Source organism: Penaeus monodon, chromosome 38 (genome assembly GCF_015228065.2).
Source record: "Penaeus monodon isolate SGIC_2016 chromosome 38, NSTDA_Pmon_1, whole genome shotgun sequence".
NCBI lineage: Eukaryota > Metazoa > Arthropoda > Malacostraca > Decapoda > Penaeidae > Penaeus > Penaeus monodon.
The window spans coordinates 18,940,941-18,958,898 of NC_051423.1; the positions used below are offsets into that span (position 1 = coordinate 18,940,941).

At 42.6% G+C, this 17,958-nt stretch overlaps 1 protein-coding gene across 1 annotated transcript in view; it reads left to right on the forward strand.

Annotated features, from left to right (window-relative positions):
• LOC119596811 (mitogen-activated protein kinase kinase kinase 11-like) overlaps nucleotides 1-17,958 on the forward strand; it is a 94,357-nt gene that overhangs the window by 63,307 nt on the left and 13,092 nt on the right. The window contains 6 exon segments of the mRNA XM_037946141.1: nucleotides 6,880-7,060; nucleotides 9,179-9,327; nucleotides 10,053-10,228; nucleotides 10,485-10,664; nucleotides 10,666-10,720; nucleotides 11,899-12,009. Of these exon segments, the coding sequence (XP_037802069.1) occupies nucleotides 6,880-7,060; nucleotides 9,179-9,327; nucleotides 10,053-10,228; nucleotides 10,485-10,664; nucleotides 10,666-10,720; nucleotides 11,899-12,009 (852 nt within the window).

Here is a 17,958-nt window from a genome sequence, read left to right on the forward strand (position 1 = left end):
CCTTGTATCCTTCTCTCCTTCTTCCTTCTCTTTGTTTTTGAGCCTCACGCGACTTCCTCCTTCTTTATACTTTTGGTCTTTCTTCTTGTCTCTGCTTCACGACTTTCTCCTTTTTTTTCCTGTTGCCTCTCTGTTCCTTCTCTCTTTCTCTCTCTATCTGCTTTCTCTCTCTCCTCTCTCTTTCTCCCCTCTCTCTCTTCTCCTCTCTCTCCTCTCTCTCTTTCTCTCTCTCTCTCTTCTCTCTCTCTCTCTTCTCATCCTCTTTCTCTCTCTCATCCTCTTTCTCTCTCTCATCCTCTCTCTCTCTCTCATCCTCTTTCTCTCTCTTATCCTTTTTCTCTCTCTTATCCTCTCTCTCTCTCTTATCCTCTCTCTCTCTCTCTCTCTCTCTCTCTCTCTCTCTCTCTCTCTCTCTCTCTCTCTCTCTCTCTCCTCTCTCTCTCCCCCCCCCCCTCCTTTTTCTCCCTCAACAACAACAGCAACAACGAAGACAGAAAATATAATAGTAAAGTAATAGTGATAATGGGAATAAGAATAAAGAATAATTAGAATTTGAATAATAGAAATGTTGATAATGACAAAGGTTATATGCACAGTATAGTGGGGCGGGGGAGTGGGTGAGAGTGGTCGAAGAGGGGGGGGGGGTGAGAGAGAGTGAGTGAGAGAGAGTGAGAGTGAGAGTGAGAGTGAGAGTGAGTGAGTGAGTGAGTGAGTGAGTGAGTGAGTGAGTGAGTGAGTGAGTGAGTGAGTGAGTGAGTGAGTGAGTGAGTGAGAGAGAGAGAGAGAGAGAGACAGAGGAGAAGAGAGAGAGAGAGAGAGAGAGAGAGAGAGAGAGATGGGGGGGGGAGAGGGAGACGGGAGAGGGAGAGGAGGGGGAGACGTGTGTGTGTGTGTGTATGTACATACACACACATATATAAACATATATGTATGTATGTCTGTATGACTGTATGTATATATGTATGTATGTATGTATGTATGTATGCATGCATGTACATACGTATGTATGTAAGTGTGTACGCATACACGCAAGAGGTAGACTTAAAGCCTCACTATTGACGGTTTATCCCCCGTGGCGGGTGCGGCCGTTACAGTGATGGGGGAGAAGAGGGGGAGGGGGAGGGGAAGACGAAGGAGGGGTGGAGAAAGGTGAGGGGGATGGGAACGGAGGGAGGGGAAAAGGGAGGAAGGGAGGGAAGGAAGGGAAGGAGGGAGGGAGGGCGGGAGGGAGGGAGGGAGGGGAAAGGGAGAGAGAGTAGGAGAGAGGAAGAGAGAGAGTAGAGGGTAGTCCGGCGAGGGGGGGAGTAGAATAGGGGGGAAGGGGAGGGAGAAGAAAAAAGGGGGAAAAGAAGATGGAGAAGAGGAAAGAAGGGGGCGGGGGTAGGGGAGGGAGAAGGGGATAAAGAGAGGGGGAAAGGAAGGAGAGAGAGAGAGAACGGGGGGGGGAGGAAGCAGGAGGAGAGGAGGGGAGGGAAGGGGGGGGAGAAGGGAGGGAAAGGAGGGAGAGGGATGAGGAGAGAAGGGGGTGGGAGAAGGGAGGGAGGGAAGTAGGGGAGAGAGGGGTGAGGAGAGAAGGGGGGGATGTTGCGGTGTAAATTTCGCGCCGCGTGTTGCACCACGTTGCAGCGCCCGGCCATATATCCCCAGCTGCCGCTCGCCGCCTGCTGTCGGGTTTCCCCTGGGGGTGGGGGTGGCGGTGGGGGTGGGGTGGGGGTGGGGGTGGGGAGGGAGGTGGAAGTGGAGGTGGGGGTGAGGAGGAAGAGGTGAGGGTGGGGGAGAGGGGGTGGGGATGGGTTATGAGGCTTGAAAGATAGGGGGGGGAGAGGTGGAAGTGGTGGTGGTGGTGGTGGAGGAGGAGGAGGAGGTGGTAGTAGTGGTGGTGGTGGAGGGAGAGGTAGAGGTGGAGGTAGAATGGGATTGGAAACTTTATAGATAAAAATAATGGATGTTGAAGAAATCTAAAAGGGTGTGTGGGGGGGGGTAGGGGTGTTCTGGAAGGTCGGAGGAACAGGAAAAGGAGCAGGGGGGGGGGAGGAGGGGAAGAAGTAGGGGAAAGAGCAGGAGGTAGGGGCAGGGGCAGGGGAAGGGGCAGGGGAAGGGGAAGGGGAAGGGGAGAGGACCCGCCTCCCCTGCCGCCAAGCACCGCAACTTTTAAACTTTACTTATTTTGTTTTATTTTGATTTTTTTTTTCGGCCGGTGGGAAGAGAGGGAGGAGAGGGGGAGGGGGAGGGGGAGGGGGAGGGGGAGTGGGAGTGAGAAGGAGAGAGAGTGGGAGAGGGAGGGAGAAGGAGAGAGAGTGGGAGAGGGAGAGGAAGAGGGAGAAGGAGAGGGAGAAGGAGAGAGAGAGAGGGTGAGGGTGAGGGTGAGGAAGAGAGGCAGAGGCAGAGGCAGACGCACACACAAACAGAAATACCACACACGCACGCACCCTTGCGTCCACCTACCCCCCCCCCCTCACACACACACACCAAACCACCCACGTACAACACAGAAGCATAAAAAGAGAATTAAATGGTGGCTGAGAAAGGAGGCGAAGAGGGAGAGAGACGTGGAGGCCGTGGGGAGAGAGGTAAGTGGGCAAGGGGCGAGGGAATTCAGGGTAGGGGCAAGGGGCGAGGGAATTAAGGGTAGGGGCAAGGGGCGAGGGAATTCAGGGTAGGGGCAAGGGGCGAGGGAATTCAGGGTAGGGGCAAGGGGCGAGGGAATTCAGGGTAGGGGCAAGGGGCGAGGGAATTAAGGGTAGGGGGCAAGGGGCGAGGGAATTCAGGGTAGGGGGCAAGGGGCGAGGGAATTCAGGGTAGGGGGCAAGGGGCGAGGGAATTCAGGGTAGGGGGTAAGGGAAGGGAAAGTAGCACGGGTATGGAAGGGGGCATGGGGAAGCGGGGGGGGAGGTTAAGGTAGGGGAAGAGTTAAGGTAAGGTAAGGTGGGGAGGAGGAGGAGGAGGAGAAGGTAAGGTTCTAAGGAGGTAAGGGAAGGCTAAGGTAAGATAGGTAAGGGTCAGAAACAGTTAGGGTTATAAGATGGTAGGGAAAGGTTAAGGTAAGGTAGAGGAGAAGAAGAAGGGAAGGGAATTGCTGGGGGATGGGGGGTGGGGAGTGTTGGGAGGTGGAGGGGGGAAGAGGGGGGAAGAGGGGAAGGAAAAAGAGGTATTACACACGTGGGAAATACAGGTAGATGGCATTGCCCCCCCCCCCCCCTTGAACCCTGTGTAGGCCTATGTGGCAGCGGCGGCGCCTCCCCGCTGACAAATAGCGAGGGAGGTCGTTATGTAGATGTTCGAACGAGCGTATCGAGTTTCGGACACGTGGAAGCAATTTGGGCGTGGGAGGGAAGGGGAAAATGTATTTAAAAAAAGATAAAGTGAGAAAAGAAAAAAAAAGGAAATGTGCGTTGGAAAAAATATAAGGTACAGGTTTATGAAACGAGAGTCCGAAATTAAAATTAAAGGGATCGGAGAGACGGAGCGAACGTGAGAGAGGGAGAGGGAGAGGGAGAGGGAGAGGGAGAGGGAGAGGGAGAGGGAGAGGGAGAGGGAGAGGGAGAGGGAGAGGGAGAGACGGAGAGAGAGAGGGAGAGAACGGGAGAGAGAGAAGGAGAGAACGGGAGAGAGAGAGACGGAGAGAACGGGACAGAGATAGAGATAGAGATAGAGATAGAGACAGAGACAGAGACAGAGACAGAGACAGAGACAGAGACAGAGACAGAGACAGAGACAGAGACAGAGACAGAGAGAGACAGAGACAGACACAGACACAGACACAGAGACAGACACAGAGACAGACACAGAGACAGACACAGAGACAGACACAGAGACAGACACAGAGACAGACACAGAGACAGACACAGAGACAGACACAGAGACAGACACACACACACACACACACACACACACACACACACACTCACACACTCACACACTCACACACGAATGAGAAAGGAGATACACACCAACGAGCTAGAAAGAGAGCAGAGAACCAAGAGGCCAGAAGACAGCGACAGCGGCCGCGCGCGCCCGGCCGCCCTGCCACGCGTTGGCCCCGGGTGATGAAAGCCTTTTCGAAAGGAGTTCGCGGGAGTCGTCGGCTGTGGAGGCGGCGGCGGCGGCGGCGGCGGCGGCAAGCGGGCGCGGGAGGGAATGCTGATGGCGGGGGAGGGGGAGGGGAGGGGAGGAAGGGGAGTGGGAAGGGAGGAAGGGGAGGGGAAGGGAGGAAGGGGAGGGGGAAGGGAGGAAGGGGAGTGGGAAGGGAGGAAGACAAGGGGGGAAGGGACGTGGGTGAGAGGGGAAGAGGGAGGGAAGGAAGGAAGGAAGGAAGGAAGGAAGGAAGGAAGGAAGGAAGGAAGGAAGGGGGAGGAGGAGTAGGTGGTGGAGAGTTTTTGGGTTAGGGTTACCGGTTTGGGGTATGAGGTTAGGGATGGTTGGAGGGGAAGAGAAAGGGAATCGGTTGGGGAATGGGTAGGGCTATGGAAAGGGGATTTGGGTGGGGAAGGGGAGAGGGAAGGAGCGGGGATGGGGTAGGTATAGAGAGATCATAGGCGTAAGGGAATTGGGAAAGGGGAAGGGGAAAGGGAAGGGAAAGAGAAAGGAAAAGGGGAAGGGAAAGGGGAAGGAGAAGGAGAAGGGGAGGGAGGGGGGGAAGGGTAGAGGAGGAAAGGATAAGGAGTAGGGGGTAGAGGTGGGGAAGGGAGATGCGCCTGGGTGGGGGTCGGGGAGGGAGTTAAATGCTGAATGGCCGTCTGCCGTGGACGTGTTGTGTTCTGATATTCATGGAACTTCCTCCAGCTTCGGCGATCCGGGTGCGGGTGCGGGGTTGTGGAGTTGTCATTGGATTAATAGAGCAATATGCGATGTATCTTTAAGGGTGTTGCTTCATTTTCCTTTCTCCTTTCTCCCCTCTCCCCTCTCCTTTTTCACTGCCCTCAAGAAATCTTTCTCCTCCTCCCTCTCCAAACCTTCTCCTCCCTCCCTTCCCCTTTACCTCCTTTTCTCCTTCATTCATTTCTGTCTTTTCCTCGTGTTGATTCACTCATCTCCCCATTTCTCCCCTTTCCCTTTAGTGGGCGAAATGGGAGTGGGGAAGGTGGGTGATGATGCAGGGGGAGAGAGGGAGAGGGAAGAGGGAAGAAGGGAGAGAAAAGAGGGAAGAGGAAAGAGAGAGAGGGAAGAGGGGGAGAGGGGAGAGGGAGGAGAGTAGGATGGATGGAAGGGAGGAGGGGAGAGGGGAGGATGGATGGAGGGGAGGAGAGGGAAAGATGAGTGGAGGGGGAAAGGGGGAAGGGGGGAGGAGGAGAAGCGAGGATGGCTGGACTGGCGGTCCGGGTCAGGAAGTCTAAGGTACAGCGTTGCCAGATTTCACTTACGGCGTGTAGGCAGGGAGATGAAAATCATGTTATATCCTTAATGTGTAGGTATTATAATGTATTTCATGTTATGGCTGTGTATCTAAAGTCTTATGTTGCTTCAGAAATTTGTGATGGAATATTCCATTATCTTACTTCAGATTTATCTAAGCTTGCTCAGGGCTTGCTCATACAGCTAGATAAAGTGGTAAACAGAAGACTGGACTAAAGTGAGAGAGAGAAAGAGAGAAAAAGAGAAAAGAGAGAAAGAGAGAAAGAGAGAAAGAGAGAAAGAGAGAAAGAGAGAAAGAGAGAAAGAGAGAGAGAGAGAGAGAGAGAGAGAGAGAGAGAGAGAGAGAGAGAGAGAGAGAGAGAGAGAGAGAGAGAGAGAGAGAGAGAGAGCATATTTGTGATTGGGAGATGGATGCCAGGAGGGGAGGGAAGTTGGGATGAGAAAAGGTGGCCTGCAGGGTTGGAGGGGTTTAAGAGGAGGGAGGAAGGGAGGCAGGGAGGGAGGGAGGGAGGGAGGGAGGGAGGGAGGGAGGGAGGGAGGGAGGGAGGGAGGGAGGGAGGGAGGGGGACAAATGTCTCCCAGTGAAGGTTCTGGAAACTGTTGGCAGGAAAAAACTCATGGTGTGATTCATGATCCGCCAAGATTGTGAAGACCTTTTTATTTACATTGACAAAAATAAAGGATATGAGCTAGTGTATGCAATGGATACTAATAGTCCATTGGTATATCAGTTGCTCTGTTTAAATGTTAAAGAATCAAGGTCCTGTAGTAGTCAGTAATAATGACCTGATAATGATCTGTGGAAGATATTGAGCTTTTTTCTGTCTCTCACGGAGCCACCCAGAGAGCCCACACTCACCCTTGCCCACATATCCTCTTGTCACATAATCCCACATTATGCCTACATCTTCATCACTTCAGAGCAAGTTTAATGTTGATGCAAGAGGATATAGTCGGACATTATTAAAAAGAAATACGTTGCCACAGAAGGGTCATGGGAGTCTTGAGCTGGTATCATCCTAGAGTAAACATAAATGAGAGATGCGAGATGTTTTTGGGAATCCTAATGGGGGCATCTTGGTTTGCATATTTCTTGCGGTTTGTTGACTCGACTTGCCATCTGTTGGATTATTTTACTTTTTTCTGTCTCGCGAATTTTCTTTCCTCAATTTGCATGCCATGTGGGTAAAATGGGCAATTATTATGTTATGTATTTATTTATTTGTTTGTTTGGATTTTCAGATTGTGATTAAGATGTTGTTTTATTGATAAAAGATAATTTTTGTTGTTTGTATTTATTAGTTTTTTCTCTTTTATTAATTTTTTCTTGCATTTGTTACTGCTTTTTGTAAATGTGCATTAATTATTAAAGACCAGACTATCCTCCTTTACCGAGAGGAACAAAGCTGAATCTGCTCTTTATTTACCCCAGTATATGCTAGCACAACACTCCTCTTGTTTATTTGACCTAGTATGACCCAGAATAAAAGTTCACAGAAATCTAATCCCGTGCTTCATGTCTTCCAGTGTTGCTGAGTGAGCCAGTCGACAAGAACGAATTACAATTTAAGACGCTGAAGATCACAGACTTTGGCCTGGCACGAGAAGTGTCCAAGACGACCCGCATGTCCGCTGCAGGGACGTACGCCTGGATGGCCCCCGAGGTCATCAAAACATCCACTTTCTCCAAGGCGTCAGACGTGTGGAGGTGAGTTGCAGGTCTGGGTTTGTTTTCGTGTGGGGGCAGCATTGGCGTGCGGCAAGGAAAGGGGTTGATGGGAGGAGAGTGGGTATGGATTAGTAAGTAGTTAGATGGCTAGAGTGGTAAGTAAATAGATGGATTGATAGGCAGGCAGGCAGGCAGGCAGGCAGGCAGGAGGCAGACAGACAGACAGACAGACAGACAGACAGACAGACAGACAGACAGACAGACAGACAGACAGACAGACAGACAGACAGACAGACAGACAGACAGACAGACAGACAGACAGGAAGGCAGGCAGGCAGGAAGGCAGGCAGGCAGGCAGGCAGGCACAGACAGGCAGGCAGGCAGGCAGACAGACAGACAGACAGACAGACAGACAGACAGACAGACAGACAGACAGACAGACAGACAGACAGACAGGAAGGCAGGCAGGCAGGCAGGCACAGACAGAGAGACAGGCAGGCAGGCAGGCAGGCAGGCAGGCAGGCAGGCAGGCAGGCAGGCAGGCAGGCAGGCAGGCAGGCAGACAGACAGACAGACAGACAGACAGAAAATGAAGACAGCAGATAGACATATATGATTAGCTAGATATCTGGACAGGTGGACAGATAAATGGACATAGAAAGAGGGGGGAGGAAGTAACAGTCATTAATCTGAAACTTTCAAGGAAATCAAAGTATAATGTTAAATAATCAAATTAATCTAAAGTTTGCAAGTATGAAACGGTAACAATAATGAAACAGGAAGTACAATTGTGTGTTCTGATGCGATGAAGATGGAATTGTTATTGATATTTGAAAAAATTGAAATGGAAATTATTCAGATTTTATTATTATTTTGTAAAAATCACTTATTTTCTTTCTGTAAAAAAAAAAAAAATGTTTATCACATAACATTGTTTGTGTCTTTAATTTGTGTAGTATGCTTATTACCATGTTTTGATATGCGTATAGAGAAATTACTTATTAATTATTTGTCTCTATGAAACTTATCAAACCTTTAAATTCTTATATACTAATGACATTTAATCATATTTCTTTTAGTTATAGATTTACTGAAAACAATCCTAAACAACAAATGAAAATTATGAACTTGCTTCTTGAAAAAAATTACTTGACTGTCCTCCAGGGACTTACATAAAACTCATTTATGAAATACATATTGCATACAAATTAGTTATAGTTGTATGCACTTTAGATACCATTATCAAAATAATAATTATGACATCAGTATTTGAAAAATGACTAGGTTCACATTTTATATAGTTATTTTGTTCCGTTCATATATTACAAATCATGCAGTTGAACAACTAAGAAGACAAAAAAAGATTAGGTTATAGTAAAGTTTTCTGTGAAAGTGTTTGTCATTGAGAAATAATACTTTCACAATTACCAAGATGATTTCCATTGGTTGACTGGATGTGCCTGAAATTTGTAAAAAGATCATGTTTCGTTAGTCATGAACAAATGCAGAACTGCCTCTGTGTTGTGACTCTGTTATAATTTTTAGGTGATGAATCTGTCTGTCAATCTGTATTATACTATAGATTTTAGATGATAAATAGTAATGAAGAGTGCACAGAATAGTGTAAAATATGTTTGTAAAAGTTCTAGTCTGTATTATTTGGCTGTCAAAATGATTTTGATTATAATCTGTGTTTCATTTCTCTGATTATAAGAATTTTAAAACTTTTGTTTATTATATATTGGTACTATCAAATAACACTAAACACATGACTGATAGATATGACCTATAAGTATCGTGCGACAGCATTAAGGATACTGAAATCTCTCCTTATGTTTAGGCTTCTGTATATAAAGTTTCTTTTCAAGTGATGATATTATCTCATATTAAGATGCCATGGGTTGGCTTTTATTATTACATTTATGCAGACAATTCTTGCACTATACCACCCCTAAGCAGCACTATCAGCATTCGTTCAGTGCTATTGAATTCTAGATGATAAGGAATGGATACAAAGAATATATATTTCTTTATAGTCATTCACTTTTGTTTATATATATTGCAAAATATGCTCAATTTAGTATTGTATGGTTACTTTTAGTTTGTCTGCGAGAGAATAGTCATAATTCTTAACTTGCATATTTGTAAACGTTGCAGCTATGGTGTGTTACTTTGGGAACTCCTGACTGGGGAGACTCCTTACAAGGGGATTGACACGTTAGCGATTGCGTATGGTGTTGCCATGAATAAACTGCGACTCCACATACCAACCACGTGCCCGTCTAACTGGAGAAGCTTAATGGAAGGTTTGTTAGAAGTGCCGTTGTTTTTGGTTCGCTGGTTTGGGTACTGTTAGCTTTGCTGTTGATTTTTTTATTTTTTTATTATTATTATTATTTTTTTTAAATTTCTTTTCCTCTTTTCCTCTATTTCCTCTGCTACCTCCCTCCCTCCCGCCCTCCCTCCTTCCTCCTTCCTCCTTCCTCCTTCCTCCTTCCTCCTTCCTCCTTCCTCCTCCCTCCTTCCTCCTTCCTCCTCCCTCCTCCCTCCTCCCTCCTTCCTCCTCCTCCTCCTCCTCCTCCTCCTCCTCCTCCTCCTCCTCCTCCTCCTCCTCCTCCTCCTCCTCCTCCTCCTCTTCCTCCAGCTTTTTCTTTTCTTTTTTCTTCTTTTTACTCACCATCATCATTTATTAGTAGTAGTCTTTATACTATTATTACTATTATAATGATTTTGTAAATATACCACCTCCTCTAGCTCTACCAGCCATCAAGACCATATATATTATTACTCTTGTAGAAAAACCCACATTGCAAAAAATGGATTTATTGAAAATGAGACTCCAGTTTTGAAATCCACCTGGCATCCAGGTGCATTTTGAAACTGTAGTCTCATTTTCAATAAATCTAGTTTTTGCATTGTGGGTTTTTCTGCCTTAGTATCAATGCAGAAGAGTGTTCTACCATTCATATTATTACTCTTTTTAGTATTGTTTCCTTTTCCTACACTGCCTTACTTCACCTCCTTCCCACAGCGTGCTGGGAACAAGAGCCTCACTCTCGGCCGACCTTTGAGACCATCCTCAAGAAACTTGACGAGATCAGCCGGTCCAACTTCACGCAGACGCCCCACGAGAGCTTCCACACTATGCAAGGCCACTGGAAGGTGGAAATCGAGGAGAAGGTCAATGAGATTAGGATGAAGGAGAACGTGAGTGGGACGTGTTTTGGGGGATTCTGTATCCAATATATTAGTGATTGTGATAAGACAAGGGGATACAGTGTTTACTTTTTGCCTGAAAGTTTGAATTGATTTTATGCAAATTGTCTTGATAATTTTGGAATATTTTTTGTCATAGGTGTTGGTTACAGATGGTAAAAAATTGCGGTTTTCTGTATCTTTTATTTATAATTTATATCTGTACATGAATTTTCATGACCATGCAATGTGAATTTGTCCTCTGCAGGATCTGCGGTGTAGAGAGGAAGAAGTAAGGAGAGTACGGGTACAGCAGAAACAGATAGCCGAGCAGCTCAAGAAACGCGAGGAAGAGCTACATCACAGAGAACTGGACCTCCTGCAGAGAGAGATCTCCATCGCCATCATCCAGCAGCAGTCGGCCAAGCCCACGCCAAAGAAACGGAAGGGGAAAGTTCAAGAAGAAACTCCTCAACAGGTCACACCAGATTTCAGCTCCGTCAGGTATGGCCATGAAGGATGCAGAGGATGCGCTCATGTGTTCTTTGGCAACTGCTACTTCCCCTCTGTGTGTGTGAGTGTGTATGTGTGCCCTAGATGTGCCCTTGACATAAGGGGATGGGATGCTGACAGGGTGAGAGAACCTTGGTAAATGTTTTGGTTGAATTGCTGGAGTTACATTCTGCTTCAGGCATTTTGCTATCCTAATTAGGTTCAGTACTAATGTCAAAGGCCTTAAAAAAAAAGATTGATAGGAGCATGATTAATCAGAAGGAATTAATATTGTAACAAAATCAGTTTGTTGATGCCATCAAGTATTATGAAAGACTTTGAGTTTAGTGATGCCATCTAAATTTGCATTGTTTGCATGTGACTTAAAAACAATAATAAGCAAGACTTTTTGCTGATTTTGTCTCTTTTTTATAGTTTATTATGGAAAGTGGACTACTTTTAGAAGACTGCAGATGTTAAGAGGCAGTTAAATTTAATGTGTAGCTGTATTCTTAAGGGAAGTGCAAATAGGGTAAACAATGTTATTATTGTGTATTTATTTATATAAATACACACGCGCGCACAGATGCACATATGTGTGCACACGTACGATCCTCCTGCCCAAACCTAGAGAGGAGATGATTAAAAGATACCTTAAGTTTTTAGAAGGAAATAAGTTTTAGTAATAACTGGGAAATGTGGAAGTTGGGTGACACTACCAACCAAAAGTAGTAATGAACAGCATGCAGTGATTACTAACAGTATGATTTTTTTTTTCCATGGTTACATCTTGAAGTACAGGGATTTGGAGTTCGTATTGCATCATGAGGTCTTATTTTTACAGCTATTGGAGGAATAGTATTAATGAATTTGGGTAATTTTTCCTACCCCTCTAATAATACAGCATGCTAACTCTCTGAAACAAGTTTGTTTTCATTGTTTGTTTGTTTGTTAAAGATATAAAAAGAAAAAATGTTCTTTTAAAGGTATCAAGTAAAAATTTGAGCATATTTGTACTTTTTACCATAATCTGTAAAAGTAAATCAGAGTATTGGAAAACATGTCTTGTTTTGCACATATATAAATAAAAGAGAGAGAGAGAGGGAAAATAGAAGATTAAAAAATGTAAAAAAGAAGCCATGAATGCATGTTGATGGTGCCTCAGTGTTTTCCTCTGCTCTCCTCTGTAGATTTCCGACACAACATCACAGTGCAGCCGACTGCGGGTGTTGTGCTTAACCCTTCGAGTCCCGACAGCCCCCCAGGCTCCCCTAGCGTGCCCAGACTCAGGGCCATTGCATGTAAGTGATAATGCGCTTCTCTCTTACACCTCAACAGCATTTTCAAGTATGAGAGTAAACAGAGTAGTCAGACAGTTCAGAAAGCAAATATGGTCAAAAGGGGAGGAACTTTTTACTGTCAGGTTACCAATGTAGCTCTGACATTGAGAAGTTTACTTGATAATTGATTCTTTTAGACTTCAAAGTTCTCAATCTTGCAGGTTATCCAATGTCTCTAATGGCACTACATATTAGTTATTATATATGTTATTGTGAGTATGTATGTTCTGTGTTTTGTGTCCGAGGGTCCAAGTTTTGTGAGTGATTGTTTTTGTTGTTTTCTTGTGCATGTGTGTGTGTGCACTTATGCATATAACTCTTTGAGTGAGTGAGGTATGTGTGTGAGTGAGTATGTGTGTGAGTGAGTATGTGTGTGAGTGAGTATGTGTGTGAGTGTGTATGTGTGTGAGTGAGTATGTGTGCGAGTGAGTATGTGTGCGAGTGAGTATGTGTGCGAGTGAGTATGTGTGCGAGTGAGTATGTGTGCGAGTGAGTATGTGTGCGAGTGAGTATGTGTGCGAGTGAGTAGTGTGAGTAGTTGAGTAGTTGAGTAGTTGAGTAGGTGAGTGAGTGAGTGAGTGAGTGAGTGAGTGAGTGAGTGAGTGAGTGTGTGTGTGTGTGTGTGTGTGTGTGTGTGTGTGTGTGTGTGTGTGTGTGTGTCTGTCTGTCTGTCTGTCTGTCTGTCTGTCTGTCTGTGTGTCTGTCTTGTCTGTCTGTCTGTCTGTCTGTGTCTGTGTTTGTTGTGTCTGCATCTGTGTGTCTGGGTGTTGTGCTGTGTTTGCATGTGTGTCCGCATCTATGTTGTGTTGTGTTTGTGTGTGGGTATCTTTGTTTTTAGTATTTTTGAAAATGATTTTTTTAAAATTCAAATATAGTACTAGTCTGTAGTGCCAAACTGTAAAGAAAAAAAGATCCAAAATGACTATGGATGTTTTGATCATTTTTGCTTGTAGGTAAACTGTTGATGAGGCAGTACTAACAAATAATATCTTGATTATCAGTCCTATTTATGTCCTAGAGATATTTTGTGGTAAGGAATGCAGAAAAAACAAATATATTGATTAAAGGTATTAATGAGCAAACTGTATATAAGGAGCTATCTTTGAGGTGAATATATTTTGTGAAGAAATTGAAATGCTGAGAGTTAGGTCTCACTTTCAGAGGGTAATAGCTCATATGCTAAATGAAATGATACACTTTATATTACTAGTACACAGTGTCAGTATCTTGTGATTTTTTTTAAGGTAAGGATTTCAGTAGGCTTGTAAACTACCATTACATGTAACCAGGTATACCTTTTGTTAGGCAGATTCGAATATTACAGTGAGGGATCTTTTCCTTTTGGAGTGATTGAGAGAAATGGACCAGATAAACTTTGGCCTGTCATTATGTTTGCTTTTCTTATTAATCTGCCAGCGTGATGGGAGAAGATTGGCTTTACTATGATAGTGGGGAAAAAAATGAAAGCAAGAAAATATTGAAATGTTGCCATGTTTCCTGCAGTAGCAAACAGACCCACTTCCCATGCATTTGATTCCTGGCTTTAGCGAGTGTGCCCTGAGAACAAAATGAGAACGGACGTGCCTGAGCGCTTTTATTTACGCTGGCCAATGTTTTTGACGGCAGATAACCCTTCTTGCTGCCTGATTTGCGACTGATTTTTCATGGTGTCTGTGAGCATGAGCTGTAAACATATCAAGTTGAGGATAGCTTATTTTATTCCATTTCTAGAATGAAGTTTAATTTCCGCTACTTCGTAACTTAGTTCTGAAGTGTCACTTCGGTGAGTGAGAATCAATTTCAGAAGTATTACTGCATGATTCTACCATTTTGTGAGAATGTTTAGCAATACATGCTGAGTAAGTTTGAAGCTGACAGACTAAAGAATGAAGAGTTAAGCAATGAAAATCATTAGGCTTGTACACCACAAGGGTTTTTAGGCTCAAAAAGAGATTATCCCTCTGTCATTATCCCTCAATGAATAGGTTAAGGGAAGCACACTGCGCTAGATTTTGGAAATGCTCGTTCTCCACATAAAAGTTCCACACTTAGAGTCATTGGATTCTTAATGTAAGTATTTGACATTGGGCTTAGAGTGCCAGATTGCCATAATTATCAAAATGATGTAAATCAAAATATTTAGATATTGTATGGACAGTGTTCTTACAAGACTGAAATGATTAATAGATTAACTTTATTGCAGAAAGTGACAGGTCACTATCAGGATTGCTGAAATTTTACATTTTAATCGTCTTGAGATAATTGAAATACTGCCATTGCTTTTGCCAATGGAAAGAGAGAGAGAAAAGCAAGACAGAAAAAAAAAAATCCCACAATATTGTTGTTTAAAATTATCAAAAGCTTTGTAAATTATCCTAAACAATTACTTTTTTCTCAAGAAGATAATCAAACTATTGGTGTCGAATTCAAAGAACTGAGGATGTTAGAGCAACTCTCTGAGTGTCCTGGAGTATTCTGCTTCCATACACGTTCAAAAGACAAGATCTCCCTTTTATCATAACCTACAGGATAACATGACACCATAAGAGAGGGTAGCAATGACTTTACGCCAATGAAATGGTGATTAACTGAGGTTGGTAATGAAGACATACGGCAGTGTGTGTCACAAAATTCCCTTGGGGCTTTGCTCCATGGGGTGCATATTTTATTGATGATATGTTTCTAGGATTCCCTTGCTGTGGTCCCACCACTAGATAGGCAAAATGCTGTTTAGGATAAAAAAATAGATGCCCCTCTCAAAATAATGCAGTGTATATTTGTATATATATCTTTATATTTCTCTAGATTTTTTTTTTCTGAATCAGATAAGGTAATACATATTTTTTAGATTCCTGAATGGTTATAAGCTTGTTTATATTCTTTCTTTCTTTTTTTTTTTTGGTAAAATCTTGAGCAGTGAATTGTAAATTGTATAGATACAAGTGAGTTTTCATTTAATTTTGATTGAGGTTCCCCATTATATCTTGGAATATCAAAATTTTCATTCACTCTACTCTCATTCATGAAATGTATGCCAGTGCATCCTCCTCAAAAGAACAAAAGTTAAGTAAAGAAATGTAAAGTAAAAGTAAAGTAAAGTAGAATAAAATAGTAAAAAAAAAAAGAAGGAGAAGAAAAAAAAAAAGTGGCATCAACGTAAGCATAAGACCAAAAGAGCTGATGCACAAACTAACCCCTTAAGCCAGAGAAAAAGCTGTACGACTCCCTCCTCTTTTTTTTCTCTCTCTTTTTCCAGTTTCTCAAAGGTTGTCCTCTGAAAGGCTTTGGCGCCTGGACTACATTTCAGAGAGTAGTTGTTTTCTCTGGACTTATATTCATCATTTTCTCCTTGTATTTAATAGCATCCCCCCCACCTCCCCACTCCCCCCCAACTCTATGTCACCCTGTATTATTAATGGTGAGTGAATTTACTGCCCCCTTTTCTTGTATTTATTAGACTTCCGGTAATGGCCCTTAACCACCCCAAAAAAAAAAAGAAAATAGAAGAAAAAAGAATATTCTTTTCCTTTCCGTTTCTTCTGTGTCTTTCTTTACTTTCATCATTTTTATATATGAGACTACTCCTTCTCATTAAAAAAAAAAAAAAAAAAAAAAAAAAAAAATTGAAAATGGCTGGTTCGGGGGTTACAATTTTACCGCTATACAACGGCCCTGGTTCCCCCCCCCTCACCTTACAGTAATACACCACTTGAAATGGCTGGTGGGGCATGATTGCTATCTAGGCCTCCGTTCCCCATCGCCTTACACGAAGCCAAGTACGTGAGTGGTCTCTGGGGGTTGCCTTAAAGTCATGTAAGCTCCTGATAACCGCTCTCTCCATCTTTATAAGCCATAGTTAGTATAGAGTTTCGGTCAGATTTGTTTTTGATTTTGTTTTTTTGTTTTTGTCTTTATTTTGTTAGTTTTTTTTTTTGTGCGTGTGTGTATCTTATCACTCACTTGTTGAATGAAAGCATAAAACTGTTATTGATTTTAATGTCATTTTAAATAAGCATATTGGTTTGATTTGTTTACCCTTTTCTTCATCTAAATATTTTTTTTATATATATATTTTTTAAAACTTAAATACGTTTACATAAATGTACTAAATGGATATATTCCTCACTCCACTGCATGTTAGAATGACCTTAACCCTTTTAAGTGCACAACACGGAATTTCAAATTAATTAGGTAGACATGAAGAGGGGCAATGATATTATTACACGTACCATGAGAGAGTATTCTATAGTTCACCTGATTGTCTGTAATGATTCGTTGAGAAATCAGTCTTTATGCTATATATTTATAAAGAAAAAAAAATGGTCAAGAGTTCAAATTATATTAGATATGAATTAACCCCTCATCCTCAAGCCTATTATTATTATTATTTTTTTTTTGGCATGGAAGCTATTAGTAATTGTTATGAAAAAAATTGTGCTTTATGTTGGCTTGGAAGGAATTTTTAAGGTCTTATTCCTGCAGTTAAATAGTATCTTCAAATTCTTATATATTATTTATTTATTTATTTATTTATTTATTTTTATTAACACATTATTTTTATACACTTTTTTTTTTTTACGTGAATGAAACGGGGTTGGCATTTCTCTCTCTCCCTTTTTTTTTCTCTCTCTCTCTCTCTCTTGTCTTTTCCTGTCAGTTCTAAGTAATTCAATTTTGGACCCAACACTATCAGGCAAACTTTGATTACTATAGCCAATAAAAAGATTTTTGTAGCTTAGCAATAGGCATGCCTTCCATTTTTTAATAGTGTGTGTAGTTAACCATAGTTCTTATTGATAGAATAAAATAAGACTCATAATCATACAGTATAGTGGATAAAGTGAGCCATAGTTTGTATAGATAAACTTAAACAAGTTGTGTAATCAAACCATATTGGGGATGCAGCTAGCCATTGTTCTTGTACATAGAATAAGGTCACTTTCATAATCAGATCATCTAGTGGATGTAGTCGGACATAGTTTATATAGATTGAGTAAAATAAGCCATTATAATCAAAGAATTTTGTTTAGAGAGAGTTGTTTCTGTGGTAATCAGTGGAGATAGCAGCTTTCCCTGTACCAGCCAGGTCGTCTTCACTGTTTTCATGTCGCCTGAGTCTTTCGGTCAGTGTCATTTTTTTTTTCTAGTTTAGCGATGAAACAAACATTCCTCCTTCACGGAAAAAAAAAAAATAAATGAATAAAAAAAAATAAAAAAAAAATAAAAAAATTCCTTCCCTCTGCTAATATTCTTCTGTTGTTGGTTTTGCTTGGTGATAGTAATACCATGAAACTTTTGATTATGTTTCCCTATAAGTGATAGGTTTTTGCAGTGTCCTCAGGTTCCCGTATGATCTGTTTTCTGTTGGTTTTTCATGTAAGATGGTTAGTGACTTTTTTTTTCCCCTTTAGCCTTCTTCTGCCACCCCTATTCCTGAACACCCTCTTTGATTAAAGGAAGAAGAAGAAGAAGAAAAACATCTCACACATGGTATCTTTTTTTTTTTTCTTTTTTTTTCTTTTTTTTTCTTTTTTTGTCTATTATTTCAATTTACTTTTAGTGAATGCACTGAAAGTTTCTCCAGGAAAGACTGATGTGAAGCCCTGTTTTATTTGTTCATATTTTCTTATACCTGACTGCATTCTGCAATGTTCCGGCAATAGAACATTGAACCAGAGCTATCTTATCTTGGATGTGTGTATTGACAGCGCTCAGTTTGACCTGTAGTTCACAACGTAGTTTTCCCAGGCATGGAGTGCTTTTGAGTGCATAAGTAAGTTTTGCTTTGTAGTGAATGATGATGTATAGAACACTGGGACCTTTTTGATTCTGGTTTGAAGAGAGATTAGAAATTTTTTTTATCTCTGATGTGCAGAATGATTGGGGAAAAAAGATGGAAAAAAAGTATGG